This window comes from Dendrobates tinctorius, unplaced genomic scaffold, assembly GCF_039654945.1.
Source record: "Dendrobates tinctorius isolate UK_male_01 unplaced genomic scaffold, ASM3965494v1 ptg000126l, whole genome shotgun sequence".
In the NCBI taxonomy this organism is placed as follows: domain Eukaryota; kingdom Metazoa; phylum Chordata; class Amphibia; order Anura; family Dendrobatidae; genus Dendrobates; species Dendrobates tinctorius.
Window position 1 is genome coordinate 1,990,515 of NW_027361794.1, and position 15,657 is coordinate 2,006,171.

At 44.4% G+C, this 15,657-nt stretch overlaps 1 protein-coding gene across 1 annotated transcript in view; it reads right to left on the minus strand.

Moving 5' to 3' along the window:
* Positions 1-210: 210 nt before the first annotated feature.
* Positions 211-15,657, minus strand: part of LOC141047160 (uncharacterized) — a 125,740-nt gene continuing 110,293 nt past the window's right edge. The window contains exons 9-14 of the mRNA XM_073542117.1: positions 6,175-6,396; positions 5,866-6,045; positions 5,660-5,783; positions 5,485-5,582; positions 5,196-5,286; positions 211-2,009 (exon numbers count right to left, since the gene is read on the minus strand). Of these exons, the coding sequence (XP_073398218.1) occupies positions 343-2,009; positions 5,196-5,286; positions 5,485-5,582; positions 5,660-5,783; positions 5,866-6,045; positions 6,175-6,396 (2,382 nt within the window). The 3' untranslated portion in view covers positions 211-342. The remainder of the gene's footprint in view (positions 2,010-5,195; positions 5,287-5,484; positions 5,583-5,659; positions 5,784-5,865; positions 6,046-6,174; positions 6,397-15,657) is intronic.

The following is a 15,657-nucleotide window of genomic DNA, read 5'->3' on the forward strand; positions in this document are numbered from 1 at the left end:
TCCACTACTTGAACACAATTATACAAACCTCCCATACAGATGACCTTCTGTAGGTGTTGGCACCCAGGGCTTCCAGTTGATATTCACACGTCCGAAGGCGGGGACAGTGTAGCTGGCCTTGATTGGGCGCAGGGCTTGTGTGATGTAATGTCACATGAGGACTGGGAACGCGAGTTCCGACAGCGCTGGGAATGGCACGGGCAAGGAAGGTGAGTATGACTGATTTTATTTTAATGAGGCCAAACATGAGGAATGACAAGAGGTTACCTGGTAGTTGACAACACCTTTAAGAAGGTAAATTTTTCAGTTAAAACATTTACATTCTGAACACGAAAAAGGCTTCTACCCTGTGTGACTGCTTAGGTGACTAAGAAGAGATGATTTCGTTACAAAACATTTCAGACATTCTGAACACGAAAAAGGCTTCTCCCTGGTGTGCGTTCTCTGGTGCCTAAGCAAATCTGATTTATGGTTAAAACATTTCCCACATTCTGAACATGAATAAGGCTTCTCCCCTGTGTGAATTCTCTGGTGCCTAAGCAAATCTGATTTATGGTTAAAACATTTCCCACATTCTGTACATGAAAAAGGCTTCTCCCCGGTGTGAGTTCTCTGGTGCATAAACAAATTTGTTTTCTGATTAAAACATTTCCCACATTCTGAACATGAAAAAGGCTTCTCCCCTGTGTGAATTCTCTGGTGCCTAAGCAAATCTGATTTATGGTTAAAACATTTCCCACATTCTGAACATGAAAAAGGTTTCTCCTCTTTGTGAATTCTCTGGTGCTTAAGCATATTTGTTTTCCGATTAAAACATTTCCCACATTCTGAACATGAAAAAGGCTTCTCCCCTGTGTGAATTCTCTGATGCCTAAGCAAATCTGATTTCTGGTTAAAACCTTTCCCACATTCTGAACATGAAAAAGGCTTCTCCTCTGTGTGGGTTCGCTGGTGCATAAGCAAATTTGCTTTCTGATTAAAACATTTCCCACATTCTGAACATGAAAAAGGCTTCTCCCCTGTGTGAATTTTCTGGTGTCTTAACAAATCTGATTTGTGATTAAAACATTTCCCACATTCTGAACATGAAAAAGGCTTCTCCTCTGTGTGAGTTCTCTGGTGCATAAGCAAATTTGTTTTCTGATTAAAACATTTCCCACATTCTGAACATGAAAAAGGCTTCTCCTCTGTGTGGGTTCTCTGGTGGCTATCAAGATGTGTTTTCCAGTTAAAACATTTCCCACATTCTAAACATGAAAAAGGCTTCTCCCCGGTGTGAGTTCTCTGGTGCATAACCAAATTTCTTTTCTGGTTAAAACATTTCCCACATTCTGAACATGAAAAAGGCTTCTCCCCGGTGTGAGTTCTCTGGTGTATAACCAAATCTGCTTTCTGTTTAAAACTTTTCCCACATTCGGAACATGAAAAAGGCTTCTCCCCGGTGTGAGATCTATGGTGTATAACCAAATTTCTTTTCTGGTTAAAACATTTCCCACATTCGGAACATGAAAAAGGCTTCTCCCCGGTGTGAGTTCTCTGGTGTATAACCAAATTTATTTTCTGGTTAAAACATTTCCCACATTCTGAACATGAAAAAGGCTTTTCTCCAGTATGAATTATCTGGTGTTTAACCAAATATGATTTCTGGTTAAAAAATTTCCCACATTCTGAACAGTAAAATCTATTCTCTGCTGTGTGAATCTTAAGAAAAGACTTTTCGAAGGGAAAACCGTTTCCAAATTCTGAACGTGAAAATGGCTTCTTGGCTTTAGGACCAGTAAGTTTTTTAATGCTTATTTTGCGACTTTGATTTTCCTCAGTAATTGGTAATGATTTAGAAGACAGGACCTGTTTAAAGGAATCAGATGATTGATCTTTGCTGTGAAGGGATGATGATATATGTGAAGTAATGGCATTCACTTCAATTGTATCCTGTGGGATCTCAAAATCTTCTGATTTAAAAACTGAAGATATCAGCTGTCCCTCTGATCTCCTGGTACAGTCATCTGCTAAGAATAAAACCTATTATTTTCGGATAAAATATTCTTGAATTTTTCATTTTTTAATATTTCTACTTAAGCTTTTTGCAAAAATTGAAAGTTATGTAAAATACTGAATCATTCACTGAGACAATGACAGTTCATAGTCTAATAGAAAACATCATAGGATGAACCAGTAGAGCATGGTGTTCATTTGTTTGTTCATTCTGCCTCCCAATTTACAGTGTGTGTGTCTCCTGGAGCACAATCTGGGCATTTTGTGCTGGGTAATAAAAAAGGTATAATTTGCAATTATCACTCCAACATCCACTGTGGGCTCATTTCCCGAAAGTGCCTGTGGAATCAAAATATTCACTATAGCTATAGACTAATTCACTGAGGGTTATAATTTCCCAAATTTTGCAACTTTATGGATAATTCTACTGCTCTGATTTTCTGCCCTTTTGACATATTAGGGCTTCTGCAAATGGTGTGTCCCATCTCCTCTGGGATCTGCTCCTGCGACATCTGCTTCTGTCACCAGGTGCAGCCTTATTCATTTTCCAGGTGTCGCTGGTAATGGACGAGATGTCGGAATTAGAAGCTCTGGGTGGCACAGGCTCTTTCCAGCTACTAAAATTAGGGTGCTCAGGACCAGTAATACCATCTAGTCTGGCAGTATGGATGGGTATGCTGTCCATAGAATCATAGAATCGTAGAGTTGGAAGGGACTAGTAGTAGAATTGTAGAAGGGACTAGTAGTAGAATCGTAGAGTTGGAATGGACCTCCTGGGCCATCTAGTCCAACCCCCTGCTCAAAGCAGGATTCGCTAAATCATCCCAGTCAGATGTCAGTCCAGCCTCTGCTTGAAGACTTCCATTGAAGGAGAACTCACCACTTCTCGTGGCAGCTTGTTCCACTCATTGATCACTCTAACTGTCAAAAAGTTTTTTCTAATATCTAATCTGTGTCTCCTCCCATTCAGTTTCATCCCATTGCTTCTAGTCTTTCCTTGTGTAAATGAGAATAAAGTTGATCCTTCTACAATGTGACAGCCCTTTAGATATTTGTAGACAGCTATTAAGTATCCTCTCAGTCTTCTCTTTTGCAAACTAAACAATCCCAAATCCTGCAACCTTTCCTCATAAGACAGGGTTTGCAGACCGGTCACCATTCTGGTCGCTCTTTTCTGAACTTGCTCCAGTTTGTTGATGTCTTTTTTAAAATGTGGTGCCCAAAACTGGACACAATATTCCAGATGAGGTCTGACCAAAGAGGAGTAGAGGGAAATAATGACTTCACGTGATCTAGACTGTATCCTTCTGTTAATACATCCTAGAATTGCATTTGCCTTTTTTGCTGCGGCATCACACTGTTGACTCATATTCAGTCTGTGATCTATTAGTATACCCAAGACTTTTTTCACATGTGCTGTTGCTTATTGCCCAGATGTAGTACTTTGCATTTTTCCCTGTTAAAAACCATTCTGTTAGTTGCTGTCCACTTCTCCAGTTTATTTACATCTTTTTGAATCCTCTCTCTCTCTTCTCTAGAATTAGCTATCCCTCCTAGCTTTGTGTCATCAGCAAATTTAATCAGTTTACCCTCAATTCCTTCATCTAAATCGTTGATAAAGATGTTGAACAATACAGGGCCCAGGACAGAGCCCTGTGGTACCCCACTTGAGACATTCTTCCAACTGGATGTGCAGCCATTTACGACCACTCTTTGGGTCCGATCACTAAGCCAGTTATGAATCCACCTAACAGTTGCCTTGTCCATCCCATACTTAGTCATTTTTTCAATAAGGATTGTATGAGATACTTTGTCAAATGCTTTGCTGAAGTCAAGATATACTATATCTACAGCATTTCCTTGATCCACCCAATCAGTGATTCCGTCATAGAAGGAAATTAAGCTAGTCTGACATGACGTATTAGTTATAAACCCATGCTGACTCTGTTTAATCACTTCATTCTTATCCAGGTACTGACATACATGTTGTTTAATAATTTGTTCAAAGATCTTTCCTGGTATAGAAGTCAGACTCACCGGCCTATAGTTGCCTGGGTCCACCTTCTTCCCCTTTTTGAAGATAGGAGCAACATTTGCTCTTCTCCAGTCTTCTGGGACTTCTCCTGTTCTCCAAGAATTTTCAAAGATTATGGAGAGGGGTTCAAAAATTTCTTCTGCTATTTCCTTCAGTACTCTGGGGTGTAATTCATCTGGACCTGGAGACTTGAATTCATTTAGGTTAGCTAAGTGTTTCCTCACTATCTTTCTGTTTATAGATATCCTGGATTCTTCTATTCCCTTAATAGGACAGTGAAGAACAGTTGATGTTACATTTCCTTTCTGAGAGAAAACAGAAGCAAAATAGGAATTTAAAAGTTTGGCCTTCTCAACATCCTATCTTACCATTTCATCATTTTTATCCTGTAAAAATCCTATAGCATCTTTGACTTTTCTTTTACTTTTGACATATCCCCAAAATCCTTTATTATTGCTTTTGACATCTCTTGCAAGCCTCAATTCATTGTCAGCTTTAGCTAATCTGATTTGTGCCCTGCAGGTTCTGCAGACAGCATTATATTCTTCTTTAGATATGCCTCCCTCTTTCCATTTTATAAACATTTTTTTCTTCCTTTTTAGCATGTGCTTAAGTTCTGTGTTCATCCATCCTTGCTTCCTTAAATGCTTCCTATTCTTCCCTCTTTCCGGAATTGTTAAGCTGGAGTAATCTGCTCCATGCTTTAGCCAACTAGAAAGCATCACACTCTACTGAAGCTCGAAGCATATAGCCGGAAGTTGCCACATACAGCCTTGGTCTCCTCTGGTTCAGTCCTCTGAGCTCAGCTCCAGATTTGTGTATTTGTTACCTGTTGGGTCCCGTCCCATTTACGGATTATTTTTGCATCTTCTGATTTTGTATTTTCTTACAGACCCATCATAATATTTATTTTCAAGTGATTTTCTAACTTGTCAGCACATTCTACGTATGCTGTCATTTGGCTTTGTAGTTTACAGATTTGAAAAGGTAACAATCAGCCACTTTCACAAAGTAATTTTAACATTTTCAGATGGAGGAGAATATTGTGGTCTAAAGGCAAAATGGTGATTACACAATTGTGATATGGCTGGACTACACCACCGATAAAGCAGCCGGTGACTGAAAATAATCTGTGACTTCTCGGCATTTAGTGGTTACTACTCACCTGGGTGGTTATCTGTAGGAATCTCCTCTTTACACTGCTTGTCACTACTCACATATGTTTCAGTAGTATTAATATGGGTCAGATCTTCACCCTGAAACAAATATTGTAAAAGTCACAGACAGATGGATAAGTCACATCTATGATCAGCTCTAATCCTGCCATCTCCACCGTTCTCATTACACAAGTATAAAACATATAATACTGGTGGATAAAACAAGACTGAGCACAAGACCTTCACCGCCGTCTACACATCATAGGGGAGATCTCATGACACCTTCTCTCCATCTACCTGATGATCCTGAGGAACATTGGGATCTTCTTGTTTACAGTCCTGTGGAAGAAGAGGACGGGGACATCTCTCTGGTGTTGTCCTCTTACTGGATAGATCTGGAAAAAACACATACAGGGACTGAATTCATTCTTTACATACAGATAGGCCGTATCTATTTAGTCCTGTCTATTACCTGGTGATGTGAGGGGCTGGGGAACCTCCATCATGACGTCCTTGTACAGTTCTTTGTGTCCTTCTAAACACTCCCACTCCTCCATGGAGAAATAGATGGCGACATCCTGACACCTCATAGAAACCTGACACATACAATGATAGCGTCATCTCCCAATCCCTTCATAGCAATACTGTATAATGTCCCAACATTCCCAGCAGTGTCACCTCTCCAGTCAGCAGCTCAATTATCTTGTAGATCAGTTGTAGGATCTTCTGGTCATTGATGTCCTCATGTATCAGGGGGTGAGGTGGAGGCCTTGTGATTGGGCTCAGGGGTCTTCCCCATCCCTCAGACACAGGGTCCTGACAGCGCTCACTAGAGGTCTTCTTCACTACTGTGTAATCCTGGTTATGGAGAGACACATTAATAAATCTCACTACAGACATTTCCAGAGTCCTCACCTCTCCAGTTCTGTCCATCTGTTATTCCCATAGCTAAGACTAATGTAATGTGACGTCATCAGAATCTCTCACCTCTCCAGTAAGCTGGAAGAGGATCTCTAGGGTGAGGTGTAATATCCTCTCCACCATCTTGTCTCTGTCCATATCCATCCTTGATGGGTAAATTTTGAAAATTCTCTTATACAGAAGATCTTCACTGAGAGGATCCGATATTGTAGAGACCTGAATGAGAAGATGATGTAACATCATAAAAATCCTGTGTAATAATACAATTACTGGAGATAATAAGGGAAACATATGAGGAGATTTATTATTTTACAGTATTTAGTTTCCTTCTTTACACCTACTAATAAAACCTATATATTTAGGCCACAGACAACAAGCAGTTTCTTCCTCGGAGTCGGCAGCTGAATACGTTCCTCATAGACTCATCTTCCATAACGCTAATTCTCGTCTCATTTCCCGACACTGGAATCGGCATTAGCAATACTGCAGGAGATATTCATTACACGGGACAGGAGAAATAACTACTTCATGATGAGGACGACATCTTCATCTTCTACTACGGCTCTAGAAACATATTTGGCCAGAGTCCGTCACTGACTCCATCCCCACCGGCCGTCTATATGAAGGTTTCCCGTCTTCCCCGCACTGTAATCTTCTATCACGTTAGATCTCAGGTCTGAGTCACACACAGAAGTTTGAGGCTTTTATAAAAGATTTTTTGTAAGAACAAGACAGGAGATATCTGAGGCCAATGTCTCCATGTACAGAGATTGTTTCCTATGGATATGATGTGTTTAGCATTTTCTTGTAGGCTTCCATATGGAAAACACCAAGAACAACAAAAATTGGGGATGGAGGATTTCTAGGAACATTATACTGTGTGTGCGAACCAAGAAAGGCACCGTACTATTAGACTAACACGTTTCCTTCACAAACCCCCTAAATATAACATTTTATACCAACCCCACAATCTGTGACTCTTCGGGGTAAATCGCTCTCTCACCATTGGATTAGAGCTGATACTATGGAGCTAAAGAGAATAAACAGACTTTCTGTCCCCTCCATAAAGGGGCACTTTCCCGTGTTTGTCAAAACTGTCCGAGGATTATTAGAGGGGATAGTTTCCCCCAATTAGAAGGGACACCTGTGGATATTGGGGTCTTTACCTGCTACAGTCCTGGTGTGGAGCCTCCACCCGCAGAGCCGCACTCCACATATATGGCCGCTCTGTGCGCACAGGACCTGTGATGAGGTCACAGGAGGGGAGGAGTCAGGGGTCACATGATCAGGGGCCTCAGTGTATGCAGGACTCTGCTGTGCTGGTTGTCATGGTGCTGGATGAGGGGAAGTTTATATGTAGGGTTAGGAGGGGTTTACAGGGTGGATGTAGCAGAGCCGCGTGTGTACAAGGTGTACGGAGCAGAGCCGTGTGTGTACGAGGCGTACGGAGCAGAGCCGTGTGTGTACGAGGCGTACGGAGCAGAGCCGAGTGTGTACGAGGCGTACGGAGCAGAGCCGAGTGTGTACGAGGTGTACGGAGCAGAGCCGCTTTTGTACGAGGTGTACGGAGCGGAGCCGCGTTTGTACGAGGTGTACGGAGCGGAGCTGCGTTTGTACGAGGTGTATGGAGCGGATCCATGTGTGTGCAGGGTGTATGGAGCAGAGCCGCATGTGTACGAGGTGTACGGAGCGGAGCCGCTTGTGTACGAGATGTACAGAGCGGAGCCGTGTGTGTACGAGGTGTACAGAGCGGAGCCGCGTGTGTACGAGGTGTACAGAGCGGAGCCATGTGTGTACGGAGCTGAGCTGCGTGTGTACAAGGTGTACGGAGTGGAGCCGTGTGTCTACGAGGTGTACAGAGCAGAACCACGTGTGTACGAGGTGTACGGAGCTGAGCTGTGTGTGTACGAGGTGTACGGAGCTGAGCTGTGTGTGTACGAGGTGTATGGAGCAGAGCCGCTTGTGTACGAGGTGTACGGAGCTGAGCCGTGTGTGTACGAGGTGTACGGAGCGGAGCCGTGTGTGTACGAGGTGTACGGAGCAGAGCCGTGTGTGTACGAGGTGTACGGAGCTGAGCTGTGTGTGTACGAGGTGTATGGAGCAGAGCCGCTTGTGTACGAGGTGTACGGAGCACAGCCGCGTGTGTACGAGGTGTACGGAGCGGAGCCGTGTGTGTACAGGGTGTACAGAACAGAGCCACGTGTGTACGCTGTTTACACCTGTACACCTCCAGTGAAGACCCCTCTGTGTACGCTGTGTATACCCCCAGCTTTGGTTACAGACCCCTCTGTGTATGCTGTATACACCCATATACCCCCAGCTTGGGTCGCAGACTCCTTTGTGTACGCTGTATACACCCGTATAACCCCAGCTTTGGTTGCAGACCCCACCGTGTACGCTGTATACACCTGTATACCCCCAGCATTTGTCGTAGACCACTCTGTCTATACTGTATACAACCGTATAACCCCAGTTTCGGTCACAGACCCCTCTGTGTACGCTGTATACCCATAGCTTTGTTCGGAGACCCCTCTGTGTATGCAGTATACACCCATATACCCCCAGCTTCGGTCGCAGACCCCTGTGTGTACGCTGTATATACCTGTATACCCCCAGCTTCTAGGGATCCTTGTGGCCCTAATGATCTGATCATCATTGGAGGTGAGATGGTAACCTTGATTTAAAAATGACGTTTTACTGGAACTATCAGGACGTGTGAAACCGGTCTAACATACACTTATTTTGTAAATTTATTTATTCAGGACTCTTTACCAGATGCAATACTCTAAATAAAATGTCACGATGGTTCTTATAAAAAATGTAGTGGTTTATGGGGGTTGTCTACCAAAAAACATCACTGCAGCAAAACTTAAAATAGGTGAAATAGTTACAAAGAGATTGTCCATTTGTCCATAGAAAAGTTTGTTCCCCATCTTTCCTGGGATCTTGAATGGTAGATTGCATTTGTCTGTGTCAAAAGCATGACTGAAAGAAACATGTGGTTAACTCACCACCTGTCCATCAGATGCCTGTGTGAAGAGGGCATTAAATGTGAGCCCCCCTTCCTGTGGATCATGTGTTATAGACATCCCACACTGCACGTGTTCTCTATATGGTGTTTGTTAGACCCGGTCCCCATGCTGGCTCTGTACCCCGGTCTGCTGCTGCATCCCATTCAGGCCAGTTACCTCGTGCAGTGCACGATGTCCCTGTACAGCAGCATGCTCCTTGCCTGCTCCATGCTGCCCCGTTCCCTCCCCCTCCTCCAGCTCCTGACGTCCGGCCAGCGGGTCTCCAGGCAAAACTATTAGAGCATGCTCGCGCGTTCCCCTGGCTTCTTAAAAGGACAGCGTGCATTTTTCAAATCTGGTAATTATCCAATGGCAGCGCACTGGCTGCTATTTCTGGTCTCTCCTCCATAGGGAGAGTGCCGGAGCAACGAGTATCTACCATTGCTACATCCGGTTCTGTTCTTAACCTGTCTGCACTGCGTTTGCTGTCTCTGTGCATTCTCTCATGCTAGCTGTCTCCACAGATTATCTGTATCCTGATAACCCTATGTCACGGTCATGTGTGTCTGGACGCAGCGAGTACCGCAAGGCGAACCCATGACATGCGTGACCCTGGATACACCGCCTCCAGTTGGGCGAATTTAAATAATAAGACGTGCAGCTGGATACACCGCCTCCAACTGGCGAATTTAGGTATTACATGTATTTATACAATAGTCTGGAACCCCACCTCCAGTAAGGCGAATTTAAATAATAAAGGGGAACCTGGGTAACATTAACAATGGTGGGCCCTGCGATAGGGAATAGGGATGTGGAGACCTCCTGCACTCCCCTGAGCCAGAGTCCTTGCACTCCTAACGTTCCCTATGCCGGTTCCGCACCGGGCGACGCACAGGATACCTTTTAACCCTAGCTCGCCCTGACCTAAACCCTCACTAGGGAATTGGTCGGTGCGGAAACTAATCCCACCATTTCACTAAACACACACAAGGAAAGATGACAATACAGGGGAAACACCACTTAGCTTTGCTCTGTTGCATATGCTCCTAGCAACAGAGCCCACCACCTGCGTGCATCTTCTCCACCCGGATCCATCACCATAATCGGATCCATCACCATAGTGCAGCCTTGGAGCAGAGTCCACCACCAGTTGCAGCTGCCAAGTAAACAGTGTCCCAAAGATGAGTCCAGCTTATGCCAAAAAGTCCAGCATGCTTGAGTCCAGTTTTCAGCTACCAAGTCCAGCATGCTGAGTGCAACTCTCACCATCGTCACCACTCCACCAAGCCATGCAAGCACCTCCTGCTGACACCATAAACTGCGACTCCACCTCACCATGCCAGCCCTTCTTGCAGACCACATAGCTGCCACTCGTCCCCTCTGGCTGGGCTCCGCAGGACTCATGTTCAGCTCCTTCATCACCCAGGCTTCCTTCCCAAATGACGAACTCACAATATCACCAACAGATATCAAACGCACCTGACACTCATTTATAGAGCATCACACCTGTTTTATAATTACGTGCACATTAAACCAAAGAAACTAAAGTGCACTACCACTCACCACCACCGAGGCAACTTAGAATGAACGACACCACGTGTAATAATTCTAATGTAGGGGAGAAAACAAGGGGAACTGCTACCTTGGATCCAATCCTTATAAACAGGGAGGAAATGGTTGAGGAGGTAAAAGTGGCTGGGACCCTAGGAGGTAGCGACCATGCTATTTTAGAATTTTGGATAACTAGAGGAGGAAGACCTGTGAAGACTCAGACATCAAGGTTAGATTTCAGAAAGGCAGATTTTAAGGGATTCAGAAAGAGAATTGGAGGGATCAAATGGCTGGATATCCTTAAAGACAAAAAATGTCCAGGAAGGATGGGAAATCTTGAAAAATGAAATTCTCAAAGCACAATTGTTAACAATTCCAAAAAGAGGGAAGAATAAGAAGCATTTAAGCAAACCAGGATGGATGGATGGATGAACACAGAACTTAAGCACATGCTAAAAAGGAAGAAAAAAAATGTTTATAAAATGGAAAGAGGGAGGCATATCTAAAGAAGAATATAATGCTGTCTGCAGAACCTGCAGGGCACAAATCAGATTAGCTAAAGCTGAAAATGAATTGAGGCTTGCAAGAGATGTCAAAAGCAATAATAAAGGATTTTGGGGATATGTCAAAAGTAAAAGAAAAGTCAAAGATGCTATAGGATTTTTACAGGATGAAAATGATGAAATGGTAAGACAGGATATGGAGAAGGCCGAACTTTTAAATTCCTATTTTGCATCTGTTTTCTCTCAGAAAGGAAATGTAATATCAACTGTTCTTCACTGTCCTATTAAGGGAATAGAAGAATCCAGGATATCTATAAACAGAAAGATAGTGAGGAAACACTTAGCTTACCTAAATGAATTCAAGTCTCCAGGTCCAGATGAATTACACCCCAGAGTACTGAAGGAGATAGCAGAAGAAATATTTTAACCCCTCTCCATAATCTTTGAAAATTCTTGAAGAACAGGAGAAGTCCCAGAAGACTGGAGAAGAGCAAATGTTGTTCCTATCTTCAAAAAGGGGAAGAAGGTGGACCCAGGCAACTATAGGCCGGTGAGTCTGACTTCTATACCAGGAAAGATCTTTGAACAAATTATTAAACAACATGTATGTCAGTACCTGGATAAGAATGAAGTGATTAAACAGAGTCAGCATGGGTTTGTAACTAATAAGTCATGTCAGACTAACTTAATTTCCTTCTATGACGGAATCACTGATTGGGTGGATCAAGGAAATGCTGTAGATATAGTATATCTTGACTTCAGCAAAGCATTTGACAAAGTATCTCATACAATCCTTATTGAAAAAATGACTAAGTATGGAATGGACAAGGCAACTGTTAGGTGGATTCATAACTGGCTTAGTGATCGGACCCAAAGAGTGGTCATAAATGGCTGCACATCCAGTTGGAAGAATGTCTCAAGTGGGGTACCACAGGGCTCTCTCCTGGGCCCTGTATTGTTGAACATCTTTATCAATAATTTAGATGAAGGAATTGAGGGTAAACTGATTAAATTTGCTGATGACACAAAGCTAGGAGGGATAGCTAATACTAGAGAAGAGAGAGAGAGGATTCAAAAAGATATAAATAAACTGGAGAAGTGGGCAGCAACTAACAGAATGGTTTTTAACAGGGAAAAATGCAAAGTACTACATCTGGGCAATAAAAATGAAAAAAGCATATACAGAATGGGAAGAATAGGGCTAAGCAACAGCACATGTGAAAAAGAATTGGGTATACTAATAGATCACAGACTGAATATGAGTCAACAGTGTGATGCAGCAGCAAAAAAGGCAAATGCAATTCTAGGATTTATTAACAGAAGCATACAGTCTAGATCACGTGAAGTCATTATTTCCCTCTACTCCTCTTTGGTCAGACCTCATCTGGAATATTGTGTCCAGTTTTGGGCACCACATTTTAAAAAAGACATCAACAAACTGGAGCAAGTTCAGAAAAGAGCGACCAGAATGGTGACCGGTCTGCAAACCCTGTCTTATGAGGAAAGGTTGCAGGATTTGGGAATGTTTAGTTTGCAAAAGAGAAGACTGAGAGGAGACTTAATAGCTGTCTACAAATATCTAAAGGGTTGTCACATTGTAGAAGGATCAACTTTATTCTCATTTGCACAAGGAAAGACTAGAAGCAATGGGATGAAACTGAATGGGAGGAGACACTGATTAGATATTAGAAAAAACTTTTTGACAGTTAGAGTGATCAATGAGTGGAACAAGCTGCCACGAGAAGTGGTGAGTTCTCCTTCAATGGAAGTCTTCAAACAGAGGCTGGACAGACATCTGACTGGGATGATTTAGCGAATCCTGCTTTGAGCAGGGGATTGGACCAGATGGCCCAGGAGGTCCCTTCCAACTCTACGATTCTATGATTCTAATGGCCACCGGGGGGCAATCACACCACTTTGGCACCAAGCCAAAGGAAAAAAGTTCACTTTATCCATTTAACTTGTCAGATCCAGCCTGGATCATGACAGTACCCCCTCCTTAATGAGGGGCCTCTGGACCCTCAAGACCACTCCTCATAAGGGAAACACCTATAGCGTGGACGCCCAGATCCTGAGTTCACCCCACCACTACCTGCCTACCTGCACTTCTGGTTAATGACAAATGCACCGCTGGTATTTGCAAGGTATGTTCTGGAGGCACCCCTCATCTCCACAACGCCGACCTGGGGAACAAGTTTATGTATGTGTATGATTGCTATGAGCTGATCAGACTCCACAACACACTTCCACATGATGTTTTTTGGTGGCCACCCATACATGCTCGTTCACACACAGGTCCGGACCTGAACATTTATAGCCACACATTCGTTTGTCATATTTTGGTGAACTCATTCTGGACTCGACAACAGAGGCACCCCCTGTGTCCACACTCACACCCCCGCTATTCACCAAGGGACACCACCCTCCAACCCTTTCACCATGAGGTCTGCGCCTCCCAGGGTTGGTTAATGGCAAGGGGTGAGATTTGTCCCTACTCCCCCGCAGCACACCTGCTGCTCAAACCTGGAGGAGAAGGGGACAGGAATATGGAGGAAATATACACTCGCTGGTCGCCTTCCTCCACACGACCAAGAGGGGGCGGCTTCTTCGATGGTATAGAAGATTTGGCGTCAGCCCCACGGACTATACACCAGTCTGCTCACTACAGGGACGTACCCCTTCACCTCAGGGAACCCCAGACAGCACCATGGGGATCACCAACTCCACCCACCTGTCTGGTTACGTCCGCATGCATGAGCAAGTCCCGCTCCCCAGCAGTGACTCTAGGGGCTTTTTGCCAGACCGCAGCCGCTATTTGATTTTCTGGTTGAGCCCAAGGAAAGGCCCCAGACCCTGATAACTACTGCTGCAGCGGCTCTAACACACCATGCCGCTCCTCACTCACCTCAGTGAGGCCCGGCAGCAATTACTCTGCGGTCTCCACATGGCCAAGGCTCACCAGAAAAAAATGTAGGGTTGGTGATAATGTCACGGTCATGTGTGTCTGGACGCAGCGAGTACCGCAAGGCGAACCCATGACACGCGTGACCCTGGATACACCGCCTCCAGTTGGGCGAATTTAAATAATAAGACGTGCAGCGGGATACACCACCTCCAACTGGTGAATTTAGGTATTACACGTATTTATACAATAGTCTGGAAACCCCGCCTCTAGTAAGGCGAATTTAAATAATAAAGGGGAACTTGGGTAACATTAACAATGGTGGGCCCTGCGATAGGGAAACGGGGAAGTGGAGACCTCCTGCACTCACCTGAGCCAGAGTCCCTGCACTCCTAATGTTCCCTATGCCGGTTCCGCACCGGGCGACGCACAGGATACCTTTTAACCCTAGCTCGCCCTGACCTAAACCCTCACTAGGGAATTGGTCGGTGCGGAAACTAATCCCACCACTGCACTAAACACACACAAGGAAAGATGACAATACAGGGGAAACACCACTTAGCTTTGCTCTGTTGCGTATGCTCCTAGCAACAGAGCCCACCACCTGCGTGCATCTTCTCCTCCATCCGGATCCATCACCATAAATGGATCCATCACCATAGTGCAGCCTTGGAGCAGAGTCCACCACCAGTTGCAGCTGCCCAGTAAACAGAGTCCCAAAGATGAGTCCAGCTTCTGCCAAAAAGTCCAGCATGCTTGAGTCCAGTTTTCAGCAACCAAGTCGAGCATGCTGAGTGCAACTCTCACCATCGTCGCCACTCCACCAAGCCAAGCAAGCACCTCCTGCTGACACCATAAACTGCAACTCCACCACACCAGCCCTTCTTGCAGACCACATAGCTGCCACTCGTCCCCTCTGGCTGGGCTCCGCAGGACTCATGTTCAGCTCCTTCATCACCCAGGCTTCCTTCCCAAATGACGAACTCACAATATCACCAACAGATATCAAACACACCTGACACTCATTTATAGAGCATCACACCTGTTTTATAATTACGTGCACATTAAACCAAAGAAACTAAAGTGCACTACCGCTCACCACCACCGGGGCAACTTAGAATGAACGGCACCACGTGTAATAATTCTAATGGCCACCGGGGGCAAACACACCACTTTGGCACCAAGCCAAAGGAAAAAAGTTCACTTTGTCCATTTAACTTTTCAGATCCAGCCTGGATCATGACACCCTGGCTATCTCTGCAATCATCTGTGCAAAAGCCATCCCGTTCTGCCAACAGCTGTCGGGGTAGCTATTGAGGGAGGGCTAAATTAACCCTTCACGGTTGAGCCAGTGATGTCCAAATTATTCCACAGAGTGTTGCTAGCAACTCAAATGACCACACGGAGACGGGGGTCTCTGTACAGGAGGATCGAGACAGATCACTAGTCCCCTTTATTTTAGTCACTTCCTTTATAATCTTTTGCTTAATTATGCAAAGTTCTCAACTACCAATAGCATCATTTCACTTTATAAGCCAATAATATTGCAAGAAAACCGGAAACTACATATATGTCCGTATCC